The sequence below is a fragment of the Eschrichtius robustus genome, chromosome 17 (assembly GCF_028021215.1).
Source record: "Eschrichtius robustus isolate mEscRob2 chromosome 17, mEscRob2.pri, whole genome shotgun sequence".
Lineage (NCBI taxonomy): Eukaryota > Metazoa > Chordata > Mammalia > Artiodactyla > Eschrichtiidae > Eschrichtius > Eschrichtius robustus.
Genome location: NC_090840.1, coordinates 29,962,829 through 29,986,486, shown reverse-complemented (window position 1 = coordinate 29,986,486; position 23,658 = coordinate 29,962,829). Strand labels below are relative to the sequence as shown.

General features: G+C 37.2%; 1 protein-coding gene, 1 non-coding gene and 1 pseudogene across 4 annotated transcripts in view; 1 reads left to right on the top strand and 2 right to left on the bottom strand.

The window, feature by feature from the left end:
- Window positions 1-23,658, bottom strand: part of WWP1 (WW domain containing E3 ubiquitin protein ligase 1) — a 107,647-nt gene that overhangs the window by 65,413 nt on the left and 18,576 nt on the right. The window contains exons 2-3 of one of the 3 annotated variants that reach the window (XM_068525576.1): window positions 17,455-17,549; window positions 8,278-8,368 (exon numbers count right to left, since the gene is read on the bottom strand). In XM_068525576.1, the coding sequence (XP_068381677.1) occupies window positions 8,278-8,347 (70 nt within the window). In that variant the 5' untranslated portion in view covers window positions 8,348-8,368; window positions 17,455-17,549. Of the gene's footprint in view, window positions 1-8,277; window positions 8,369-16,458; window positions 16,479-17,454; window positions 17,550-23,658 lie in introns of those variants that run through there. The other 2 variants (XM_068525578.1, XM_068525577.1) reach the window with 2 other exon arrangements.
- Window positions 3,899-4,008, bottom strand: LOC137751654 (U6 spliceosomal RNA). Its single transcript, XR_011070904.1, has one exon. It is a non-coding gene; the product is annotated as a U6 spliceosomal RNA (small nuclear RNA).
- LOC137751034 (eukaryotic translation initiation factor 4B pseudogene) lies at window positions 9,753-12,527 on the top strand (annotated as a pseudogene).

The window sequence follows — 23,658 nt, the reverse complement described above, 5'->3', positions numbered from 1 at the left end:
TTTTTGGCTACTGTGTATAATAATACTGCTATAAACATTCACGTACAAGTTTTTGTGTGGACGTATGTTTTCATTTTCTTGGCATATATCTAGGAGTGGAATTGCTAGGTCATATGGTAACTCTGTTGAATAACTGCCAGGCTATTTTCCACAGTGGTTGTACTATTTTACATACCCAGCAGCAGTGTATAAGAGTTCTGATTTCTAGGGGGCTTCCCTGGTGGTGCAGTGGTTGAGAATCTGCCTGCCAGTGCAGGGGACACGGGTTCGAGCCCTGGTCTGGGAAGATCCCACATGCCACGGAGCAACTGGGCCCGTGAGCCACAACTACTGAGCCTGCACGTCTGGAGCCCGTGCTCCGCAACAAGAGAGGCCGCGGCAGTGAGAGGCCCGCGCACCATGATGAAGAGTGCCCCCCGCTCGCCGCAACTGGAGAAAACCCTCGCACAGAAACAAAGACCCAGCACAGCCAAAAATAAATAAATAAATAAATAAAAATTAGAAAAAAAAGAGTTCTGATTTCTCCACATCCTTGCCAGCCATTTGAACTTAATACTGAACTGCATCAAGAGAAAGGGAAGTGTCTTCAGATTCAATTGGCCTATTAATTTCTCTGCCAGGTAGAATTCATAGCTTACCTATCTGAAATTACATAAACTTTGGCAATTTTTAAAAAAATGCTTTTCCTAGAAAGTTGATTTCAAAAAAAAAAGGAGGTATCTGCCTTTTCAAAGAAAAGCTTTAAAATCAAAATGTCACTAGAAGTTAATCATAACCCTTTACAGAAAGTGAATTTTAAACTGAATTTACCTGACTTGGAGAAAGACTTGTTAATTTAGGCTAAGCATTTGATTTTTAAATAATGTTTACAACTACTAATTCAAATGGGGAATACATACTTTCAGGGCAAAGTACTGACTACCAAGTAGTAATAAGAACTTATCAAGATCACATCTATAATCAACTACCTATGAACACTGTGGGTCTGAAATGAGAAGGGAGAAAGCCCCCTCCATGCCATACGTGTACCCCATGTTAAGAATATGAACATAAACAAGCTGATGTAAGCTTCCATTCTACCGCGAGCAAACAGTAATGTAAACCAGTAGTCACACAAATAAATCACTGAAATATGATATGAAAAATGCTGCAGCAGAAGTAGAGTATTTGAAATACAGTAGTCCTTAATTCACATTTGAAGAACAGGAAAAGATTCAAAGGAAATACTCTGCTTAAGTACTGGCAACATAAAGCAATCAAAGAGTGTTCAATGTTATGTCTGAAGTGTTACTATCAGGGTCTTGGCAAAACTCACTTCCATCCTTCTCTGTTCCAAACTGCGCTAAATTCAACACCACTGAAGTGACAGAAGGCACAGACCTCTCCCAAGAAATCCCCCAATCAAAGTTCTTCACTCCAAATAAAAGTCATTTCCTCAGTATATGCAGGACTTATCTACACACTAGAAGAAGGGGAAGAAGGGGAAGGCAGTATTGGATGGTGTTAAAAGTACAGGATATCTTTTCAATAAATGGTGCTGGAACAACTGGACATCCACACATGCAAAAAAAAAAATCTAAACACAGATCTTATACCCTTCATAAAAATTAACTCAAAATGCATCAAGACCTAAATGCAAAACACAAAACTATAAAACTAGAAGATGACACAGGAGAAAATTTAGATGACCTTGGGTACGGCAATGGATGCCGTTTTAGATACAACACCAAAGGCATGATCCATGAAAGAAATATCCGATAAGGTGCACTTCATTAAAATTCAAAACTTCTGCGCTATGAAAGACAATGTCAAGAGAGTGAAAACGCAAGCCACAGACAGGGAGAAAATATTTGCAAAAGACATATCTGATAAAGAACTACTGTCCAAAAAACACAAAGAACTCTTAAAAGTCAACAATAAGAAAACAACCCCATGGGCCAAAGACCCTAACAGACACCTCACCAAAGAAGATATATGGATAAGCATATGAAAAGCTCAACATCATATGTCATCAGGGAAATATAGATTAAAAACACAATGAGATACCATTACACACCTATTAGAATGGTCAAAATCTGGAACACTGACCACACCAAATGCTGGGGAGGATGTGGAACAACAGGAACTCTTATTCATCGCTGGTGGGGATGCAAAATGGTTCAGCCTCTTCGGAAGACAGTTTGACGGTTTCTTAAAAACTAAACATAGGCTTACCATATGATCCAATAATTGCACTCCTTGGTATTTACCCAAAGGATTTGAAAACTTATGTCCACACAAAAACCTCCACGTGGATATTTATAGCAGTTTTATTTATATAACTGCCAAAACGTCTAAGTAACCAAGACGTTCTTCAGTAGGTGAACGGATAAACGACTGGTATATCCAAACAATGAAATATCATTCACTGCTAAAAAGAAATAAGCCATCAAGTCATGGAGAGACATGGAGAAAATTTAAATGCATAGTACTAAGTGAAAAAAGCCAATCTGAAAAGGCTGTACCTTGCATGATTCCAATTATATAACATTTTGGAAAAGGCAAAACTATGAAGACAGTATAAAGATCAGCGGTTGCTAGGGACTGGGGGACCATGGGTGAGGGATGAATAGATGGAGCACAGAGGATTTTTAGGGCAGTGGAAGTACTTTGTATAATACTATAATGATGGATACATGTCATTATACTTTTGTCCAAACCCACAGAATGTACGCCACCAAGTGTGAACCCTAATGTAAACTATGAACTTAGGGTGACTATGTAGGTTCATCACTTGTAATGAATGTAGCACTCTGGTGAGGGATGTTGATAATGGGAGAGGCTGTGAATATGTGGGGTTTGGCATATCTGGAAATCTCTGTACTTTCCTCTCAATTTTGCTGTGGTTCCAAAGCTGCTCTTAAAAAAATAGTCTTAAAAAGTGTTGGACACATCTGGGTTCATATTTTAACTCTGCCACTTGGCTAGACGTCTGACTTTAAGTAAATCAATTAACCTCCCTGACCCTCAATTTTCTCATCTGAAAAATAGGGGAACAATAAACAGTACCTGATTCTTAGGATTGGTGAGTGAAGGGATCCAAAGTACTATTATTATCAATGAATGCCTAGCACCCAACAATAGTGACTATTACTCTATAACTATTATGACTTACTGTATAGTATTAACTCTTCTGAGTTAATTGCAGACATATTCAAAATATATCCATTGTATATTTTTAATTGGCACAGTCTTCAATAATACCAGATGCTGGCAGGGTAAGGAAAGTAATTTTTAAAAGCTAATTTTTAATCTCACAAGGAATTCATAATGTGGTGGCAAAAATGTGCATATATAATAAATAACGAGAATACTATGATTTTAAATAACCAAAAGATAACCTCATTAATTCAAATAAGAATTCTAATTAGTGCAATACATAAGACAGATTTTATTTTCCTATTTCATGAGTTTCCTTTGGTGTTATACCAGAATATCCTCTATTGTAAGGTTATATAAATATGGGAAATCTATCAGAAAAAGAGAGTCCTCTGTGCATGTGTGAGAATTTAATTTAACAACCCCATTCATAACAATACCACCCCCCTAAAATCTAGTAATAAACATAAGAAATGTACATACATGAAAATACCTGTAAAACTTTACTGATGAACATAAAAAACTTGAAGGGAATGACATGATTATTCCTGGATTTGGAAATTTTAACACTGAAAGCTTTCAATTATCACCAATTTAATACATTTTGTTTTTATTTTTTTCATTTTACTTTAAACCTTTATTTTTTGAGCAGTTTAGGTTGGCAGCAAAATTGAGGGGGATTTTTCATAAACCCTCTGCTCCCACATATGCACAGCCTTCCCCGTTACCAAAGTGGTACATTTGTTACAACTGATAAACTAAAAATATGGAACACTTCACGAATTTGCATGTCATCCTTGTGCAGGGGCCATGCTAATCTTCTTTACATCGTTCCAATTTTTTTAGTATATGTGCTGCTGAAGCGAGCACTTTAATACATTATTTTTAAGTGATCTAAATGAAAACACTAATATTGGGATTTTTTTTTTGGGCGGGGGGGACAGAGGAGAAGGGAAGAAAACTCTAAAATTCAAATGAAATGTAAAGAAAATTAGAGAATAATAAAGGCATATTTTAAAATGCAAAGTAATAATGGATTTCTCCCCCAATGTATTTCTTAAAAGTACTGTAAAATGGAAATAATTAAAACAGCCTGACTGCTATAAGGGCAGAGGTGAAAAGAAAAGAACAAATAAGATGTTAGTACATGATAATGGTAGCATTTCAAATCAATGGGAAAAGATAGATTATTCCATAACTGCTGAAGCGTTTGAAAAGAATAAACCCATAATTCACAACACTCATACAAAAATATGATACGTATCATTACATTTTTTAATTTAAAAATTAAACTATCAAGGTACTCTAATACACTATAGTTAAAAAATTATAAATGTGCATATAACAGCCCATTAGTTTTTCAATCTCAAATCTTATCTTCTTATCCATCTTGCACACTTTGTTTCTGTCACTTTCCTGTAGAAAGCCTGAAATCTAGACTAATGAAGATGATACACTTCTGTGTACTATTAACCCTTATGTACAGGCGCTTCTCTATAGTACACATTATAGCATGTTATGGTAGGTAGTTTTCGCTTTGGCTTTTTTCTGTTATAGTTTTCCTGCTTTCATGACCAATATTCTTATTCTTGTCTGTTGCTGCCAATCAGATATGGGTTAGGAACAGAAATAAGAATAAAAATATATAAGCTAATAGAGTGTCTCAGTTTACAGACCATGACCTGCCAGACTGCAAAAGCAGAGGGGACCTTAATTCTGGTACTATCTGATAATTTTAAAAATAAAGAAAAATCAATACAGAGGTCACTGTTACCTAATAAAAGGAGCAACAACAACCTAAGACCTTGGTTGGTTTCTTATTACTAATGGAAGGCATTTAATCTGATTCTCAGTTCCTTCCTTGGTAAAACTGGAGTACATATTTATTCCACAAGGTACTGTTAGATCAATAAGACTGTGGATTTTAAGGTGTTTTGTAATTTAAAAAACTAGACCAACAAAATGAAAGAAAGGCAAAGGCAAGGAAATGAGAAGAGAGGAAAAGCAAGGCACTAAAACCTGGTGCCATTTAGCACAGGTCCAAGTTTGGTTTCCCACGAGCATCACTGTATTTCAAAGGAGAATAATAACGGATATGCGAAATGATAAATACTGTGGAGGCACTCTCTTGGCTAATTACATTACATCCTTTGGTCCGTATCTATTTTCCAATTGGTTCTCTAGACTTCCGGTGATTCTATTAGCTACCTGATAGCTTCTCTATAAGTTGCCTTTTGGCTCAAATCAGCTAGATCAGGTCTTTGCTACTTCAATTACGTACTCATACATTAGGTAAAGAACAGGAAGAAAGTCACACCTCAGATATGCAGGCCACAGGTCCTGCACAAGCAACACTGTAACCAAATATATGGCTCTAAGCTTATGCAGAGCAAAAGCAGAAGTATTAGAAATTACACTTATAACTGGTTCTTAAGTGCAAAACACATCAGAATCACCAGGGAATTGCTTCAAAACATGTAAGTTCTCAGTTCACAGAAAACTAAATACAAATATCCCTTAAACGTGGCTCAACCTCACTTACAATGAGAGAAATGATATTTAAAATGACACTTACGATACCACTTCTGACCTAACTGTCAACATGCCTGACAGCATATCCTGATGAGGCTATAGGAAAACAGGCATTCTCATAGACAGCTGGTGGGAACACAGAAATAGTACAGATCCTATGGAGAGGAACTTGGCAACATAGTTGGCCTTTGACCAACAGGGGTTTGAACTGCATAGATCCACTTACACGCAGGTTTTTTAAAAATAAGGACATACTGCAGTACTACACAATCAGCAGTTGGTTGAATCCACGGGTGTGCAACCATGGATACTGAGGGCTGACTGTAAAGTAATACACGGATTTTCAACTGCACAGGAGTCAGCACCCATAAACCCTGCGGTTCAGGGACCAACTGTGATTGACATTATTACATGTGCTTACTCTCTGACTCAGCAATCTCATTCTAGGATTCTATCCTAATGACACATGAGCAAAAATAAGAAAGGACATTCGCACGAAGCTCTTTACTGTAGCATAGCACTATCTGCAATAACAAAAGATGGAACCCAATGTCCATCAATAGGGGGCTAGCTGAATTAATTTTGGTATATCTAGTCAATAGAGTGCTGTGTAGCGATAAAAAGGTGTATGGAATACCCTGCTATGGATATTACTCCAGGATATTACTGTTAAATGAAGAAAAGCAAGGTGCAGAAACTAGGTGCTAAGAACCTACAGGGTTGGGAGGAGAGATGTGAATACATACACTGTGCATATCTGCTTATATTTTCAAAAAGAAGAAATAGAAGGATAAATGAAAACTAATAAAAATGTTTACCAAAAGGGCAAGGGAGCGACGGGGGAGGAATGGGATAAAGTAGCCAGACTTCTCCAAATATACCTTAATTTAATAATTTTGACCCCACAACTGTATAAATGCTTTACATGGTGATAAATTAAATAAAAAATAAATAACTGAAAGCAGTGAATCTAACTAATCCAGTTGGTGGCATAACCAAATGGAAAATTAAGTTATTTTGAAACATGGTACCCTGACTATACATCCTAAGGCGGAGAAGCTCACAAAGAAATCTTAAAACTGTGATGAGTGGGCCTGTTACTTTCGGTAATTTTAACATTGCTATTCTGTGTACGTTAGGATAAAACAGATATAACTGTGTTAATGTCATTTAGAATTAAAATTCTGAGGTTAAGAGAAAAGAGACAGAAATATAAAGTCAAATGAAGTAAAAATAACTTTTTTCTCCTTTTAGTTGAAAATGGTTACCTAGAGGCTATAGCTATTATTTTGAATTGCAAATATCAGCATGAACTCAGGATTTGTTTTTTGCTTTCTAAGACAATAAACATTTCCTAGCTCTGTTCACTGAAAACTCCTAGGAACAACTGACCTCACAGTAATGAGTACCATGGGAATTACAGTATATCTCCTTCTTATTCTAAGCTCAATCCTGCCCCTCCTAAGGCAAATATTATTTCTAATGTTATAAGCATAGAGGTACATACAAACACCCCTCCTTTTTCACATCCATATGGTCACATACTAAACACACTATTCCACACCTTGCTCTTTCACTTAACAATATTATCTTAGAACTTGGCTCCTACTGGTACACGTATTCATTTATTTCATGTCATTGTTTATCTAGAATTCCACTGTCAGTCTTTTGCTATTAAAAACTCTCTCTCACTCTCTCTCTCTCTGTTACTTCTACTAATTTATCTTGTAGATATTTATATATAAACTATATATATAAAAACTATATACATACATTATATATGGACATTATTTATATGCATAAATAAATAATACAAATACCCGCAAAATAAATTTCTACAAGTAAAATTGCTGGTTTAAGGACCACTCCTTGAATCATTACTCCAACTAGCTAAAATAAATTATCTGAAGTCACCTAAAAAAAGGCTCTTTCATGCTTTTACATATGCTGTTCCCTCTCTCTCTCATGCTTTTAGCTGCCAATCTAATTTGAGATGAACTCTGATCCCTCCTACAAGAGTCAAAGTGTTACCCTCTGTGAGTCTTTCTCTTACCCTATTCTCCTAGATCTATAGGCTATCTCCAATCCCAAGCAGAGCTATGACACTTTCCTCCAAGTTCTCATTGCATCCAGTTAATGATCACTTTGCATGGTAACTGTCCATGCAAAACAAACCTGTCTCAACATTATATAGTAAGTTCCTGGAGTACTAGGGCCTTGTGTTTTCATATATAGAATTCCATCCACTTAACAAGTATTTGCCCAATGATTGAATGAACAGCTTAAATGGATGAAAAAAGGCTTTTAGCATCCTTCTCCATCCTAATAATCATTTAAGGACCAGCTCAATGGTGTTTATTCCAATACACAAATTCTCCTACCACCAGAGGATACAGCTTCTCTGCATCCAGCACAGGTTCAATAAATACTTACTGAATAAATAAAACATTTTTAGAGGGTTTCTAGCTTTGAGGCCTATTGCAACAAATACACCATGGCATGAATCTAAAAGAAAATATACTTATGAAATAAGTCTGCTGAATCAGGTACTAAAAAGAAAGTTTCATCAAGGAACTACTATTTTAAATTACTGTGAAAATAACTTACCAGTTACCTGTAACTGTAACCTTCCACTGTCATTATTACTAGTATCAGACCTTGGTGAAGCAGTGGCCATGTCCCAAAATTCAGCTTAAACCTACAGAAAAGTTAATTTATTCATATATTAGACTAGAGATTATAATTTTCAATATGATTAACACTGTTTACTTGATAACTAAGAAATCACACTTAATAGAATATTTTCAACCCATCACATGTTGATATAGCCACAGCTGTCCCCCCATCTAAAATTAAGACTTAGTATTATTGTAAGAATTACAAGAGAATATGGCTAAGTAACCATATCTGGGTCAACTTGAGCAACAAAATAAATGATGGTACTAAGAATCCAGGGTCATGTGTTGATTTATAAATCAAACAAATACATAAACAATTTTTATATATTTATTTTACATATTATATAATATTATACATTATTTATTACCTGAACCACCTAAGTAAACTGTCCCTTTACTCTTTAATATTTTAGTATGCATTTCCTAAGAATAAAAATATTCTCTTAAGTAACAATACAATAACAGAATTCAGGAACTTAGCTAGTACATTACTATTGTCTAATATACAGTCCATATACTATAATTTCATCACCTGTCCCAACAATGTCCTTTATCATAATCTTTAAATACAGTACCTAGAACAGGTTTATATATTACATTAAGTTGTCATGTCCCCAGTAAATCCTGCATGTTTCTTTTTATAGATAATTTTTTTGAAGTTCTGCTTCACTGCTCCCCCAACTTTTACTTTTTAAATAAAATACAAAGCAGCTTTCTTCTGCATGGCAAATATTTTAAGGATAACCTTCTATTCACCTTTAACCTACTAAGATAAAGTAGAACATTCAGGGCAAGATTGAGAAATATTAACAAATATGTTTCTTACCCTTTATGAACTTTACATGTTATGATTATTAAACATAAATTTTTAAAAATTAATTTTAGCAATAAAAGATAAAATAAAACATGGTCAACCAAAGAGACTATGAAAATGGCATTGCATATCTGAAAAAGAATCATATAGAATTTGTTTAAACTCTTCATTTTAGAATAGTTTCAGATTTACAGAAAAGTTGTGAAGATAGCAGAGTTCTCATATACCCTATACCCAGTTTCCCCTACTATTAATTTCTTATATTAGTATGCTACAGTTGTCATAATCAATGAACCAATATCAATATATTATTATTAATTAAAATCCATAGTTTATTCAGATTAGACAGAACTTAAGAATCAGTAAACTTGAACATAAACCTAAAAAAATAATTTAGAAGTAATGCTGAAATAAACAGCTTGAAAATACCAAAAAGAAGCTAAAAGACGTGAAAGATAAAACGTGACCTGAAATATATTTCTACTCATAATCTCAGAAAATGAAGAAAGAGGAGGTCATACCAGGAGAGAAAATGACTTAATTTTCTGGAGCCATGAAAAACATTTATTCACAATTCTAAGAAATACAATATGTATAAAAGAGGCAGGATAAACATAAAGACACTCACATTTGGACACAAAGCAGTCAAACTGCAGAACACCAAAAGAGAGCATGTTAAAAGCAGCCAGAGAGAAAAGTGGTTACATATAAAGGAAGAGAGTAAAGTGACAGCAGAATTCTCAACAGCAGCAATGGAAGCACAAAAGGTAGAACAAGCATCTATGTGCAAAGAACTGAGACAAAAATTATTCAACCACTAAAACTCTCTTTGGGACACAGAAGGCATTAAGACTTTGCCAGATAAACCAAAAGAGAGTTTACCGGCAGCAGACCTTTACTTCAACAATATCTAAAGGACATGTTTCATAAAAGAGTAAAATTACACAGAGGGATGATCTGAGATGCAAGAAGGAAAAGATGAGTAAAGAAATTAGTAAGCATACAAATAAATCTAAATAAACATTGTCTGAATAAAATAACAATAACAACATCTTATTATGGTATTTAAATAAAACCAGTATAAACCGTTCAAATATGGAATAAGGAAGAGAAGCATACAATGGAGAAGCAGGGCAGGAAGAGAGAGGACAGGAGTTGATGATGTAAATTCTTGCATTGTCCAGCAGAGGGATTATGATCTGGTTTAACTTTAGCCTATATATTAATAGTATGCCAGCAGAATTTCAAGGGTAATCATAAAAGAATAGAAATAAGTGAGCAAAATTTCCAAACTGGTAGAGAAGAGAATACAATTTAAAGAAAATCAATTCCCAAAAAAAGGCTAGAAAAGGAAAGAAAAAAAAAAAAAAGGCATAAACAACCAGGACTACCAGAAAGCACAAAGAGAGTTCAAATACAGAAATAATCACAATAAATGTATATGGACAAATTCAAAAGTAAGATAAGAGACACCTATAAAATAAAGATGCTGATAGGATGAAAGCAAAAATATGGAAAAGGACATATTAGGCAAATATACACAAAAAGAAAGCTGGGATTAATTATAATAGCAGAAAAAGAGCATTATTAGGGAGAACAAAGAAAATGATACAAGATCCAATCTAGTAAGTAGAAATAAAACTCTAAATTTGCATGCTTAAAAAAAAAAAAAAAAAAGCCTCATTTTGGTTCTTTCCCCCAGCCCAGCAAAGTGACCTGAGCCAAGAAGAATGGGAACACTATCTCCCTCACAGGCTTACAGGCTGAGGATGGTAACACTGGTGGAAGCAGCATCTCTATCCCCAAACCAGTCAGCTGGACTGATAAAACAGACGATCTGGAGGATGTTTCAGGCACATGGCACAGTTATGATGACAGCATGTATAAGGCACCTGCAACTAACCATTACATCCTGCCCACTGCTCCACAGGCTGCTTGGGAACCAGAGCCATTTCCCCATCTGCCACCCTACACTGCTTTTCTGGGGAACCCAACTTGTGATAGACAAAAGTCTCCATTAAGGAATTCTTTAGAGGATTAAATATCAGTGCAGTGTATTTACCATGCGAACCCAGTAATCCAGAGAGGCTGAAAGGTTTTAATAATGCTGAGTTTGAGAACTTGGAGTCCCTGCTCAGTATCCTCAACCTCAAAAAAAAATCTCTAGGTAACAGAATCCCAGGGGACACTGCTAATCAAGCACAGGAAAAAGACACGGATGATCATTCTTTTGGCTGAAAAAGAAATCAGGTTTCTCACAAAACCGATACAGACTGGAGGAACTGTCCTGCCATAGACAGCTTGGATTTGACTATCCACCTAGGAGAGGTGAAGACAGCTTTGAAGGCAAACATTGTAGTCACTACGGAGGCCAGGACTGCTATCATGACTAAGGCAGCAGAGACCATGGTAGAGGCTATGACTTCAGGATAAACAGTGGCAGAGATGCATGTCGTAGTGGGTACTATAGGGATGATGACTACAGAGGAAGCAGGACCACTGTGAAGATGGATAGACAGGAGGACATTCAGTCGTGGAGCACCAGACAACTGCTCTCCAGACGATTACAGGTGTGATGATAGAGGACCCTCCCAGAGACCCAAACTGAATCTAAAGCCTCAGAGTACTCCTAAGGAAGATGACTCCTCTGCTGGTACTTCCCAGTTTAGTCAAGCAGCTTCTATCTTTGGAGCAGCAAAGCCTGCTGACCCACCTGTGAGACAGCAAGTAGAAGACCAGCTACAGAAGGAATGGGAGAAATCGCAGCATCAGTTCGATGAACCACAACTAGAATGACAGCCTCAGGAGAGACACCCAAACTGGCAGCGTGAAGAATATTTAGAACACTGATGGTCAAGGACAGGAAGTGCGTCATCTCAGATTAGGACCTTGCCACATCTGCCAGAAGGCAGACCGGGATACATGAAGGAGAGAGAGTGAGATGTCTCTGGAAAATGAAATACTCAGTAAGGCAAGAGACCGTCACTCTCCAACTTCTAAGCTTCCCAAACCTGATTAGCTACTAAAGGTAATGCTGGCCGCTCCATCAACAGAGAATGCTTGGGTGAAGTGAAGTGCTAATCTTTCTGCTTGATCTCAGAGCTCAAACACAGAGCAGCAATCCCCTACAAGTGACGGAGGAAAAGTCACTCCAGCTCAACCATCTCAGGAAGAATCAACCTGGAAAGATGAAAATAAAACAGATGTGGTGAGTGTCCCAAAAGGTGAAAGTGGGAACTCAAGCATGGACCAAGAGATGAAGGAACAAAGACTAATGGAAGAAGTCTGAAAGGAAACATAACAAAAAGGATCAAGAACTCCAATCTGCAGCTGAGCCAAAGAACCCTGAAGAATCCAGCCTCTGAGTTCAATACTGTGAGTATGCTGCTCTCCCAGTTGACAGTGAAAATTAAAATAGAATTCTACATACTGTGCTTTCTCCTAGTCTCTCTTTACCCTGGAACATTTCTAAGCAAATCAAATCTCTATCCAGACAAGGCAAAATAAAATTCACCATCTCCTGGGGGGAGAAAAGCCTCCAAAGATTGTTAGAACCACAGAAAGAAACTGACAAATTGGCCATTGCCTTGGGCGATTTCAACACACACTAATTTTCCATGGATCAAGTGGACCAAAACAGATGAAACTATTTGCAAAGCAGAAACAGAGACACAGAAGAAGAGAATAAATGTGTGGACACCAGGGTTCGGGAAATGCGGGGTGGGATGAATTGGGAGATTGGGATTGACATATATAAGCCGCTGGGTATGAAACAGATTATCTAGTGAGGAACTGCTGTATAGTGTGGGGAACTCCACTCGGTGCTCTGTGGTGACCTGAATGGGAAGGAAATCCAAAAGGGAGGGGATATGTGTATACATATGGCTGGTTCACTTTGCTGTGCAGCAGGAGCTAGCACAACACTGTAAAGCAACTATACCCCAATTAAAAAAAAAAAAAAAAAAGAATAAATAAATAAATAAATAAAAACAAAATTATTAACAAGCAGGATTTAATTAACAGAACCTTATACCCAATTACTAGAAAATAAACATTCTTCTCAAGTATACATGAGACATATAGAAAAAGAATACACACACTGGGAGATAATGAAAATGTCACTAAATTTCAAAGAATATGTATCATACTGTTCCCAGGCTCTGATCAAAATGCAATTAAGTTAAAAATCAATAATGAAAGATAAATTTTTAAAATACAAATAGAAAATAGTAACACTTCTAAATATTTCATGAGTCATCAGAAACCACATTGGAAATTTTTCTAAAAATACTAAAAACTAAATGATAAAAATACCACATACAAACATTTTCAGAATACAGTAAAAGTTATACTTAGAGGCAAATCTATAGCCTTAATGACTTATACTAGGAAAAGAAGAAAGGCTGAAAATGAATGAGTTCACAGGCCAATCTGTTAAGTTAGAAAGATAATCACGAGTAAATCCAAAGAATGTAGGAGATAATAAAGAACAGAAACTAATGAAGTAGAAAAAAGGTAACAGAAAGGATCAACAAAATCATAGTTCTTAAAAAACGCTAAAACAAATGAATGCCTGGCAAGACTGAAGAAGGTTAAATAAAATGAAACAACATAAAGAGTTCCCCAAAAGACCAAGTATCTAAGGACATACGCAGGTAACAGATGTAGCAATACAGATCTGTGGGAAAGGAGGGACAATTAAATGGTCCTGATAATATCGATATGGAAAGAATTAAACTGGATCTCCACCTCACATCATATACAAAATCAATTCAAGATGGACTAGTGATATTATATGAAAGGCAAACTTTAAAACTTTAAGAAATTACAGCAGAAAACTGTTGTTCTGTGTCCTCCCAGAAGGAAAGATTTCTTAAACAAGCATACTAACCAAAGAAGAAAAGAATGAATATTTTAACTATGTGGAAACTGAGAACTTCTGTTTACCATAAAACATCATAAAAAAAAAAAAACTAAAAGACAAGCCACAAACTGGGAGATATTTACAAAACTTAAAACTGATTAAAGATTATTATTTAAACTATTTAAGAACCTCAAAAAAACCCCAAAAAAACAAAAACACAGGAAGCAAATGGACAAAAAACCTGAACAGAAATTTTATACACAAGGAAACTGGTTTGGCCAATAAGTATTTTAAAAGATATAGAATCTCATTATTCATCAGAGAAATACTAGTTAAGACCACATGACATGTTATTTTCAAACTCACTAGAATGGTAATAACTAGGAGTTTTGACAGTACCAAATAACGGCAAAAAGAAAAAAAACTGGAGCAGTGGTGGCTCTTACATACTGCTACTAGGTGTTTAAATTGGTAAAGTCCTGCTGGTAGGTGTTAAATTTGGTAAAATTGTTGGAAAACAATTTGGCATTATTATGTAAAGTTCAACATTTGCATGTCCTTCAATGAGCAATTCTAGATACATACTATAAAAATTTTTGTACTTGCGTGCCAAGTATAAGCATTCTTCATAATAACAACAACAATAAAAATGCTCACATGTCCACTGGTAGAACAATGGTTAAAAGAATTAGGCTAACACACAACGGAACAGTAGTGAGAATGAATGAACTATAGCTGTTAAGGAACAACATGAATGGATCTTAGAAACACAATAGTGAATGAAAAAAGACAAACAGGAGTTCTACGTATTAACATCTGCCTCTCACTTAGTCCCAACTCCAAGATTTAACATTCTACATTGAGCATCAAGAAATGCTTCCAACTCCTAATGACAAAGAAAGAAATGAATTCTTCTGGCTGTTATCATGGCCTCATCTTTTGCTATGCATTTCTTCTGAAAATGCCACGATTCCACGATTGAAAAAAAATCCAGAAACATGGGGGCATTGTGGATCCTGAGTCTCAAAAGCTTATACTATCAATAAACAATTGAATGAAGCCCACTGAAGAACTGCTGAGGTCCAAAGGGCAACCAAATGACAAGCTGTGACTCCTCCAAGGAGTACACTGTCAATCTAACTGAAACACTTCTGCCAAACTCAAGAAATTAGTGTGTGGAAATACACCTGCTACACTCTGAATAAGGAGCTTTCTTTCATATATGGTACAACAATATCCACACAGTACAAAAATAAGTCTCCATGATTATTTTCTTGTTATAAATTTGAATATGCATTCTGAGATTTTTCTATTATTCTTTTATGATGGTTGAATGTTTTCTTTGAAATGTATAAAGATTTATAAATTAGACATTTCTCTATAATAAAATACCATTTGTGCAAGCTTTAAAAAGACTCTAAACATGACATTAAACTCAAAACAAAGAACTATATTTGTGGTAATACTATTTTTAAAAAAGAGATTAAAAAAAACAAATTCAAAATAGCAGTTACTTCAGGGGTTGGGGAAAGACAGGAATTACAGAGGTGCTCACAGGTAGCTCTTTAACTGTGTTAGTACTGACCTAGTTCTAAATCGAGTGGTTGGTTCCCAAATGTTTGTTTCTATTATTAAATTCCATATGTTACATATAATATGGAATTGGCATGTTCAAATTACAGAATTTTAAAAAATGTAAAGAATGCATATGCATGGAAGGGGGCTTCCCTGATGGCGCAGTGGTTGAGAATCTGCCTGCCAAGGCAGGGGACACGGGTTCGAGCCCTGGTCTGGGAAGATCCCACATGCCGCGGAGCAACTAGGCCCGTGAGCCACAACTACTGAGCCTGCGCGTCTGGAGCCTGTGCTCCGCAACAAGTGAGGCCACGATAGTGACAGGCCCGCGCGTCGCGATGAAGAGTGGCCCCCGCTTGCCACAACCAGAGAAAGCCCTCGCACAGAAACGAAGACCCAACACAGCCAAAAAATAAATAATAAATAAATAATAAATAAATTAAAAAAAAAAAAAAAAAGAATGCATGGAAGGCAAGGAAGTAGACACAGGAAAGTGTAGAGCACTAATTCATCAAATGTGGTGGTAAGGGAGTATGTATGCAGCCGGAGATGAAAAAGAAGGAAAAGCCAGAGCTTTCATACAGATGATGTGTAATTAGTCTTCCAAGAAAAAGGCACTTCTTCCTCTTAAATGACGGACCTAAAGATAAGTGAAGATAAGAATTCATTTGGAGATAGATTAAAAGAAAACTGAGGGACTTTATTAGTGAATTAGAAAGGTAATTGCTGAGGTTGAGAATAAGTTACATAAAAAGAATTGTAAAGTTTAAAATGCTGTGCAGACTGGGAAAATGCCAACTAGGCAAAAGATTGTTCACTCTAACAGCTTAAAACTTTTTCTGTACCCAGATTCTCACCTCCAAGCTACTTCTCCCTTTGTCCTATATAAACCAATCCTCAGACTCAAGAGTGCATGCCTCCGGTCACCAATAACTGCAAATTTAAACTGCAAATGATAAAGATCGTTCAAAAATGGTGCCATTTTGCCTTAAAAGGGAAGATACACAGCAAACAAAATCATCTACTTCAACATGCAATTAGTTCTCACACTTCATTTAATAACAAAGATGTTATGGCACTTAAAATACACGTAATGTACTGTTACATACATTCTTTTTTTAATGTGATAATTTTTTATTGAAGTATAGTTGATATACAATATTATATGTTACAGGTGTACAGTATAGTGACTCATAATTTTTAAAGACTATACTCGATTTATAGTTATTATAAAATATTGGCTGTATTCCCAGTTTGTACAAATATATCCTTGTAGCTTATTTTATACATAATAGTTTATACCTCTTAATCCCCTGCCCCTACAATGCCCCTCCCCCTTCCCTCTCAACAACTATAACCACTAGTTTGTTCTCTATATCTATGAGTCTGGTCTTTTTTTGTTATATTCACTAGTTTGTTGTATTTTTTAATTCCACATATAAGTGATATCATACAGTACATCTTTCTCTGTCTGACTTATTTCACTTAGCATATTACCTACTCCAAGTCCATCCATTGCTACAAATGGCAAAATTTCATTCTTTTTTATGGCTGCATAATATTCCATTGTATTTATATGCCATATCTTCTTAATCCACTTATCTGCTGATGGACGCTTAGGTTGCTTCCGTATCTATATATTCTTTTATCTGAGCATTATAATAACACTATATGAGTAGGGAGGTACTATTTCCATCTTATAGATGAGGAAACTGTGACTCAGAAGTGTTAAAAGTCTATAACCATATTTCTATGACAATTTCTCAGTCTACATAGGTATAATTAACTGTCAGCATGTATGGAGTTTAACTCCTAAATACAGTCTTAGTTAAATAAAGTTGTTAATCACTTACTTTGTACCAGGAACTGTTCTAGATACTGGAGATAGAAAGATGAGTAAGACACGATTCCTTCTTTCAAGGAGCTCATAGTCTAGTGAGGAGACAACCTATAAACAAATAAACAGCTTTCAGTGTGACAGTTACTAAAATAGATGTAAAATGTCAACTAGTACATCTGAGGCACACAAGAGAAATGGATAGTCCAACCTACAGGAATCAGGAAAAGGTTCACAGAGAAGGTAACCTTTGAATGAACTGTGTCTTAAAGTATAATTCTTCAAGAAAGAATTAGGGAAAGTATGGAGCACTGGAGAACCGTTGGTAAGGTTGGTGCAAAGGCAAACGGTAATCAGCAGGCAAACGGTAATCTAAACTGTATAGGATCCTATGGGATAGTTCATATGGTATCCAAAATATGGCAAGCACAGTAGTTTAAAGATTATCCTGAAGGTAACCGATAGACACTGATAGGTTTCCACAGCAAGAACTGCATTTTAGAAGAATAACTTTGGTAGCAAGGGGTCTAGATTTAAAATAATGAGTTTATCTGAACCAGAGCACTGGTAGTGTGAAGGAAAAAGCTCAGCATATGTATAAGATCTCTGACAGATGATTAGGGGATAGCTGAGGCTTAGAAAGAAGAAGGATTCTGAACAACCAAAATTACCCACTTCACTATCAGGGTGGGTGATGGAGCCATAACCAGGATAGGGAACAGAAGTGGAGGAAATTGTAGGAGACAATATGGCTCAAAGTTTTCAAGAGCCAATTCCGCAGTTAGACTACTTGAATTTCATTTCCAATTCTGCCACTTAACAGCTGTGTGACCAAGTGTGGCAAAAGAAAAAACAAAGTCTGAGTTTTAACAAACTTTGAAGTGAATTGGTTATTCATCCAAATGAATTTAGGTCATAACCTATGCCCAGAGGATATGGCCAGTTATATGTAAGCTGATTATGTCCAGCTCAACACTTTAAAAATGCCACAAAGTTGAATATGGGTTCATTATTATTCAACTGCAAAGAACAGAGTAAGAGTCCTGAATGTAGATAATAAAATACATTTCCAGTCCTCCAAGGTTACAGACCTATCAACTCCTCACTTAGGAGGTACATCTTAATTGTCTGCTTACTTCATGATGTGATTCTTAAGTCAGAAGCAAAATTTTTTTAAAAAACAACAAAAGATCTGATCCATTTTGCATACTATGCATAGCATTAAAGATTGGAAAAGACAGAGAAATATCATCATATATCTATCTGCCTGGATCAATTAATAAACATACTGACTGACTGCCTAGTCTGTAAAGTGGGTATGGCAAGGACACAAAAAGGGTACAAGACAAAGCCCCCGTTTCCATACTGGTACTCTAGTTTTAAAGATACTATTAATACACAGGTAACATCTCAGTAACAAGGCAGGATGGTACATACCAGTTGCTAAAGAAGTTTAGTCCAATGAATGTGGAACTTGAAAGGTTAGAAAGCCTCCATTTAGGCAACAGCACAAAATTTAAAACTCAGTGAGTTTGGCAAAGATAAAGATAGATGAACAAAGCCTCCCTCTCCCTAAAATATCCAAGATTCAACAACTCTAAAGCAGAAAATAAGTATTTCATAAAATCGTAAACTAGGGACTTCCCTAGTGGTCCAGTGGTTAAGAGTCCACCTTCCAATGCAGGGGACGTGGGTTTGATCCCTGGTCGGGGAACTAAGATCCCACATGCTACAGGGCAACTAAGCCCGCATGCCACAACTACTGAGCCCGCCCACTCTAGAGCCCGTGTGCCACAACTAGAGAGAAGCCCGCACACCGCAACAAAGAGCCTGCTAGCCATAACATAGATCCCGCGTGCCTCAACTAAGACCCGACGCAGCCAAAAAAAAAAAAAGTACCAAAAACTTACCCCTTTAAGAAGAATTTAAAAAATAAACTACAAAATAGGGGATTTAATTTTAAACAATACAAGAATATTACTTCTATATAAGACATTTTTTTTAAATTAATTAATTAATTTATTTATGGCTGTGTTGGGTCTTCGTCTCCGTGCGAGGGCCTTCTCTAGTCGTGGCAAGCGGGGGCCACTCTTCATCGCGGTGCGCGGGCCTCTCACTATCGCGGCCTCTCCCGTTGCGGAGCACAGGCTCCAGACGCGCAGGCTCAGTAATTGCGGCTCACGGGCCCAGTTGCTCCGCGGCACGTGGGATCCTCCCAGACCAGGGCTCGAACCCGCACCCCCTGCATTGGCAGGCAGATTCCCAACCACTGTGCCACCAGGGAAGCCCCAAATTACTTCTATATAGAGATCATTTATAAAAATATATTGTTGATCATTTCAGTGAATTTATAAAACAGGACAGTAAACAACTCATCCAGATTTGCACAGGACCATCTAGGTTTTGAGTTCTGCTTCTTGGGAACCTCTCATTCCTGGGCACGCTGAGATCTTTTACTAAGGGTAATCTTAGTAAACAATGTAATGGCTCTAACTGCATAGACAGCTTTTTAGATGTATATCAATGATATTTTTCTAGTGGAATCCTGTTATAATAAAGTATAATTCTGTTAAGATTTTACAATTTCTATATGACCTAAATATTCAGAAAGGAAAAATCAATTTTATAGGGACTACTCATCATTAGGCCTCAATTTCACAACCCTGGGGACTACGTGTAGGGAGAAGGGAAGAGGAAGGAATAAAACTTTCTCAATACCCAATGCCTTTAAACCTCAGAATTGTTTACTTTTACCAAACTCTCCAAATAATCACCACTCTGGTATCCTACGGATTTGAAGACACTTCCAACTTCCTGCGTAGCCTCCAAACACTCAGTCCAACTGTTCTTCCTCACCTCATGCAGTCACCCTCACTCCAGTCTCCGCACCTGTGCCAATACTGTATCTTGCGCACTTCCATCCCACTGACTAGCAGGGATGACCCCACGCTGGACTTGAAGGCGCTACTCTGCTCAGCATCTCTGAGCAGTTATCTCCAGCACTGCACTCTCTCTTCAGATTCTGTCTGCCTTCAGTCCCCCGACCTCTCCTCTGTCCTAGTAGCACCTAGTGGCAATACCATCCCTAGTTTATGCCTGCACAGCACTTCACAGTTCCAAATTTTCACATTCCCATCTCAAGGAAGTAGGCTAAGTACAACCATTTCAAATTTTAATAGTGTAACATTAACATTATTTTTAATTCCTACTCTATCTCCCATGGGGCTTTTCTTACCAGGAGCTCTCAACCACTGTGCCTTTTCCTCTACCTTCAAATAAAGTTGGTGCTAAGGTCTCAATACATACTTTTAATTGTTTGGGATAGAAGCTAGGTGATTTCTTAAAAAGTTTACTTGGGGGCTTCCCTGGTGGCGCAGTGGTTAAGAGTCCACCTGCCAATGCAGGGGACACGGGTTCGAGCCCTGGTCCGGGAAGATCCCACATGCCGCGGAGCAACTAAGCCCGTGCGCCTCTCTCTCTAGAGCCTGTGAGCCACAACTACTGAAGTCCACGTGCCTAGAGCCCGTGCTCCACAACAAGAGAAGCCCATGCGCCGCAATTAGAGAAAGCCCACACGCAGCAATGAAGACCCAATGCAGCCAAAAATAAATAAATTTTAAAAATAATTTAAAAAAAAAAAAAAAAGTTTACTTGTCCACACTGACCTCTCTGTATAAACTTAACTGATTAATCCTCTTAATACAAAACCTAGGAATTTTACCCTCCTGATAATTTACAAGTGCCACTGGGTGAAAAGGAATAACACTTTTTTTTTTTTTTTTTTAAATTTATGGCTGTGTTGGGTCTTCGTTTCTGTGCAAGGGCTTTCTCTAGCTGTGGCAAGTGGGGGCCACTCCTCATCACGGTGCGCGGGCCTCTCACTATCGCGGCCTCTCTTGTTGCGGAGCACAGGCTCCAGACGCGCAGGCTCAGTAGTTGTGGCTCACGGGCCTAGTTGCTCCACGGCATGTGGGATCTTCCCAGACCAGGGCTCGAACCCGTGTCCCCTGCATTGGCAGGCGGATTCTCAACCACTGCGCCACCAGGGAAGCCCCCAGGAATAACACTTTTAAACTGTGCCATTCCAGTGACTTGAAGAGCACTTGCAGTACCTACCAGACAAAGGACAAATGAAGACAGGCATCCACAGGTACTTTTTATCCTCCAACTATAGTCTGGGTGTTTATTTTCATGTAAAAATGCCTATCTAATCATAGGATCTAATAACCACAACTTTCTCTCCTCCATCTTTCTGTACTTCCAGTGAATTTCAAAGTTCCTTTTAGTGCACAATATATGCCAGTTTATGGGAAGAACACAGGAAGTATTTTTTATGAGGAAAATGTATTTATCTTCAAAATGCCAAATTTCCTAAGTCAGTATTAATATCCAACTCTTATTATTTATCCCCACCCTGTTTCAGATTTTCAACCAGAGGAGGTAAATAAGTATATGAATTTTCCCCAAGCCTTCTGGTTCTGTTTTCAATCATCTTCCAATTTTTACCTCTACTTTTCCAGCAACACAAATCTAGGCCTCTTTCCTTGACTTTTCTTTTTCAGATATATCTCATATCTCCCCTTTCGTAAGTTCATTCTCTTCCTAGTCTTTACCTATCTCACCTTCTTGTGTCCGATGAGTTTATAATCAACCGTATTTTTTTATTTTTAAGTATTATTCCTCTCAAACAATTACGTGGAAAGTCTGCTTTACAGTTGACTTGTCTCAAAATTTGCCTCTCATTAATACATGTATCTGCTGCCACCTCAAGCTAATAAGCAAAAAAATCTTACACTGAAATGCACCATACACATCACAATTTTAATTTTTTAAGCACTAAATCTTGACCCATCTATAGATTCCCTTTTAACTGCTAATTTTAACCATTTCCAAACCATGTGACCACCTTGCTCTCAAAATTATTCTGTGTAATCAATCTGCTCTTAAACCATCAGTTACATAATTAAAACAAGTTCTTTTCCTTTCTCAAATCTGCAAACATTTGTATTGTTACTGCATGCCCCTTGCTGTAACAGTCAAAAGCCTTGCTGAATTTAACCTTATGCCTCCTCAAATTATCATGGCACACACCCTTATACCTGCTGCCCATTAATTCCCTGCAATTTATTTCCTAGTTTATTTCCTGCAATTTATTTATTCACTAAAAATTCACGTCCAATAGCTGGTCAAACTACTTACTCAGTTCTCTTCCTCATTCTTGTTAATTCTAACCAGGGTAATTCTTGATTCTGGGTACTTGAAATTCTATCTACTTCTTTGCCTTAAAACAGCTTTCCATCACAGTAAGGCTCCAGTCACAGCACAAAACACAATCAGAGCAACTTAACTTGCTCTGATTTTCCTATCAAGGTGCTTGCCCCCAATTAATAATAGTTACAATTACCTACCCAAAGCAAAACGAACAACCCACCCTTTCAAATAAAACGTGTTTCATGTGAACGTCAAGCCAGCAAAATTTACAAGGTCTTCTTGTCCATACAGAACGCAAATTCCTTCCCAGAAAAGCAATAAATAATTAATAATGGACTTTGGACAGAGGACTGGAGGCTAAGCCAGCAGTAACTACAACATACCAAAGTAAAGGCCAGTCCAGAGATCAAATATCAAAGATACTTCTATTCTCAGCTGACAGAAGTAGGGTTTTTGCTCTTTTCCAAGTCAGAGGTTGGCAAATTTAAAAAAATTACATTTACTGCAAAGTTAATATAAAACTGTCAACATCTAGTAATGTTAGAAATTACAAGAAACCCAAGTCAGATCCTGTCAACAAGTAAGCTTTTGCTTATGGAAGATCTGCAGCCTGGCTGACAGGTGGGGTGGGCGTAGTAACAAGTAATTGAAAAGAAGAAACTATCATGTGCCAGAGTCCAGTGTGAATCTGGATTTGAACTTCTACTCCCACATTTACTAAGAGGCAGCATAACAGTGGTTGAGAGAGTAAATTCTGCAGCCAGACTGCCTAGGTTCAAATCCCAGTTCCACTACTGGCAAGCTCCTTTACCCCACAGTGCCTCAGGGTTTTTTTGTTTGTTTGTTGCTTTTTTTCTAATTTTATTTATTTTTTGGCTGCGTTGGGTCTTCATTGCCGCACGTGGGCTTTCTCTAGTTGGGCGAGCAGGAGTTACTCTTCGTTGCGGTGTGCGGGCTTCTCATTGCAGTGGCTTCTCTTGTTGCGGAGCACGGGCTCTAGGCACACGGG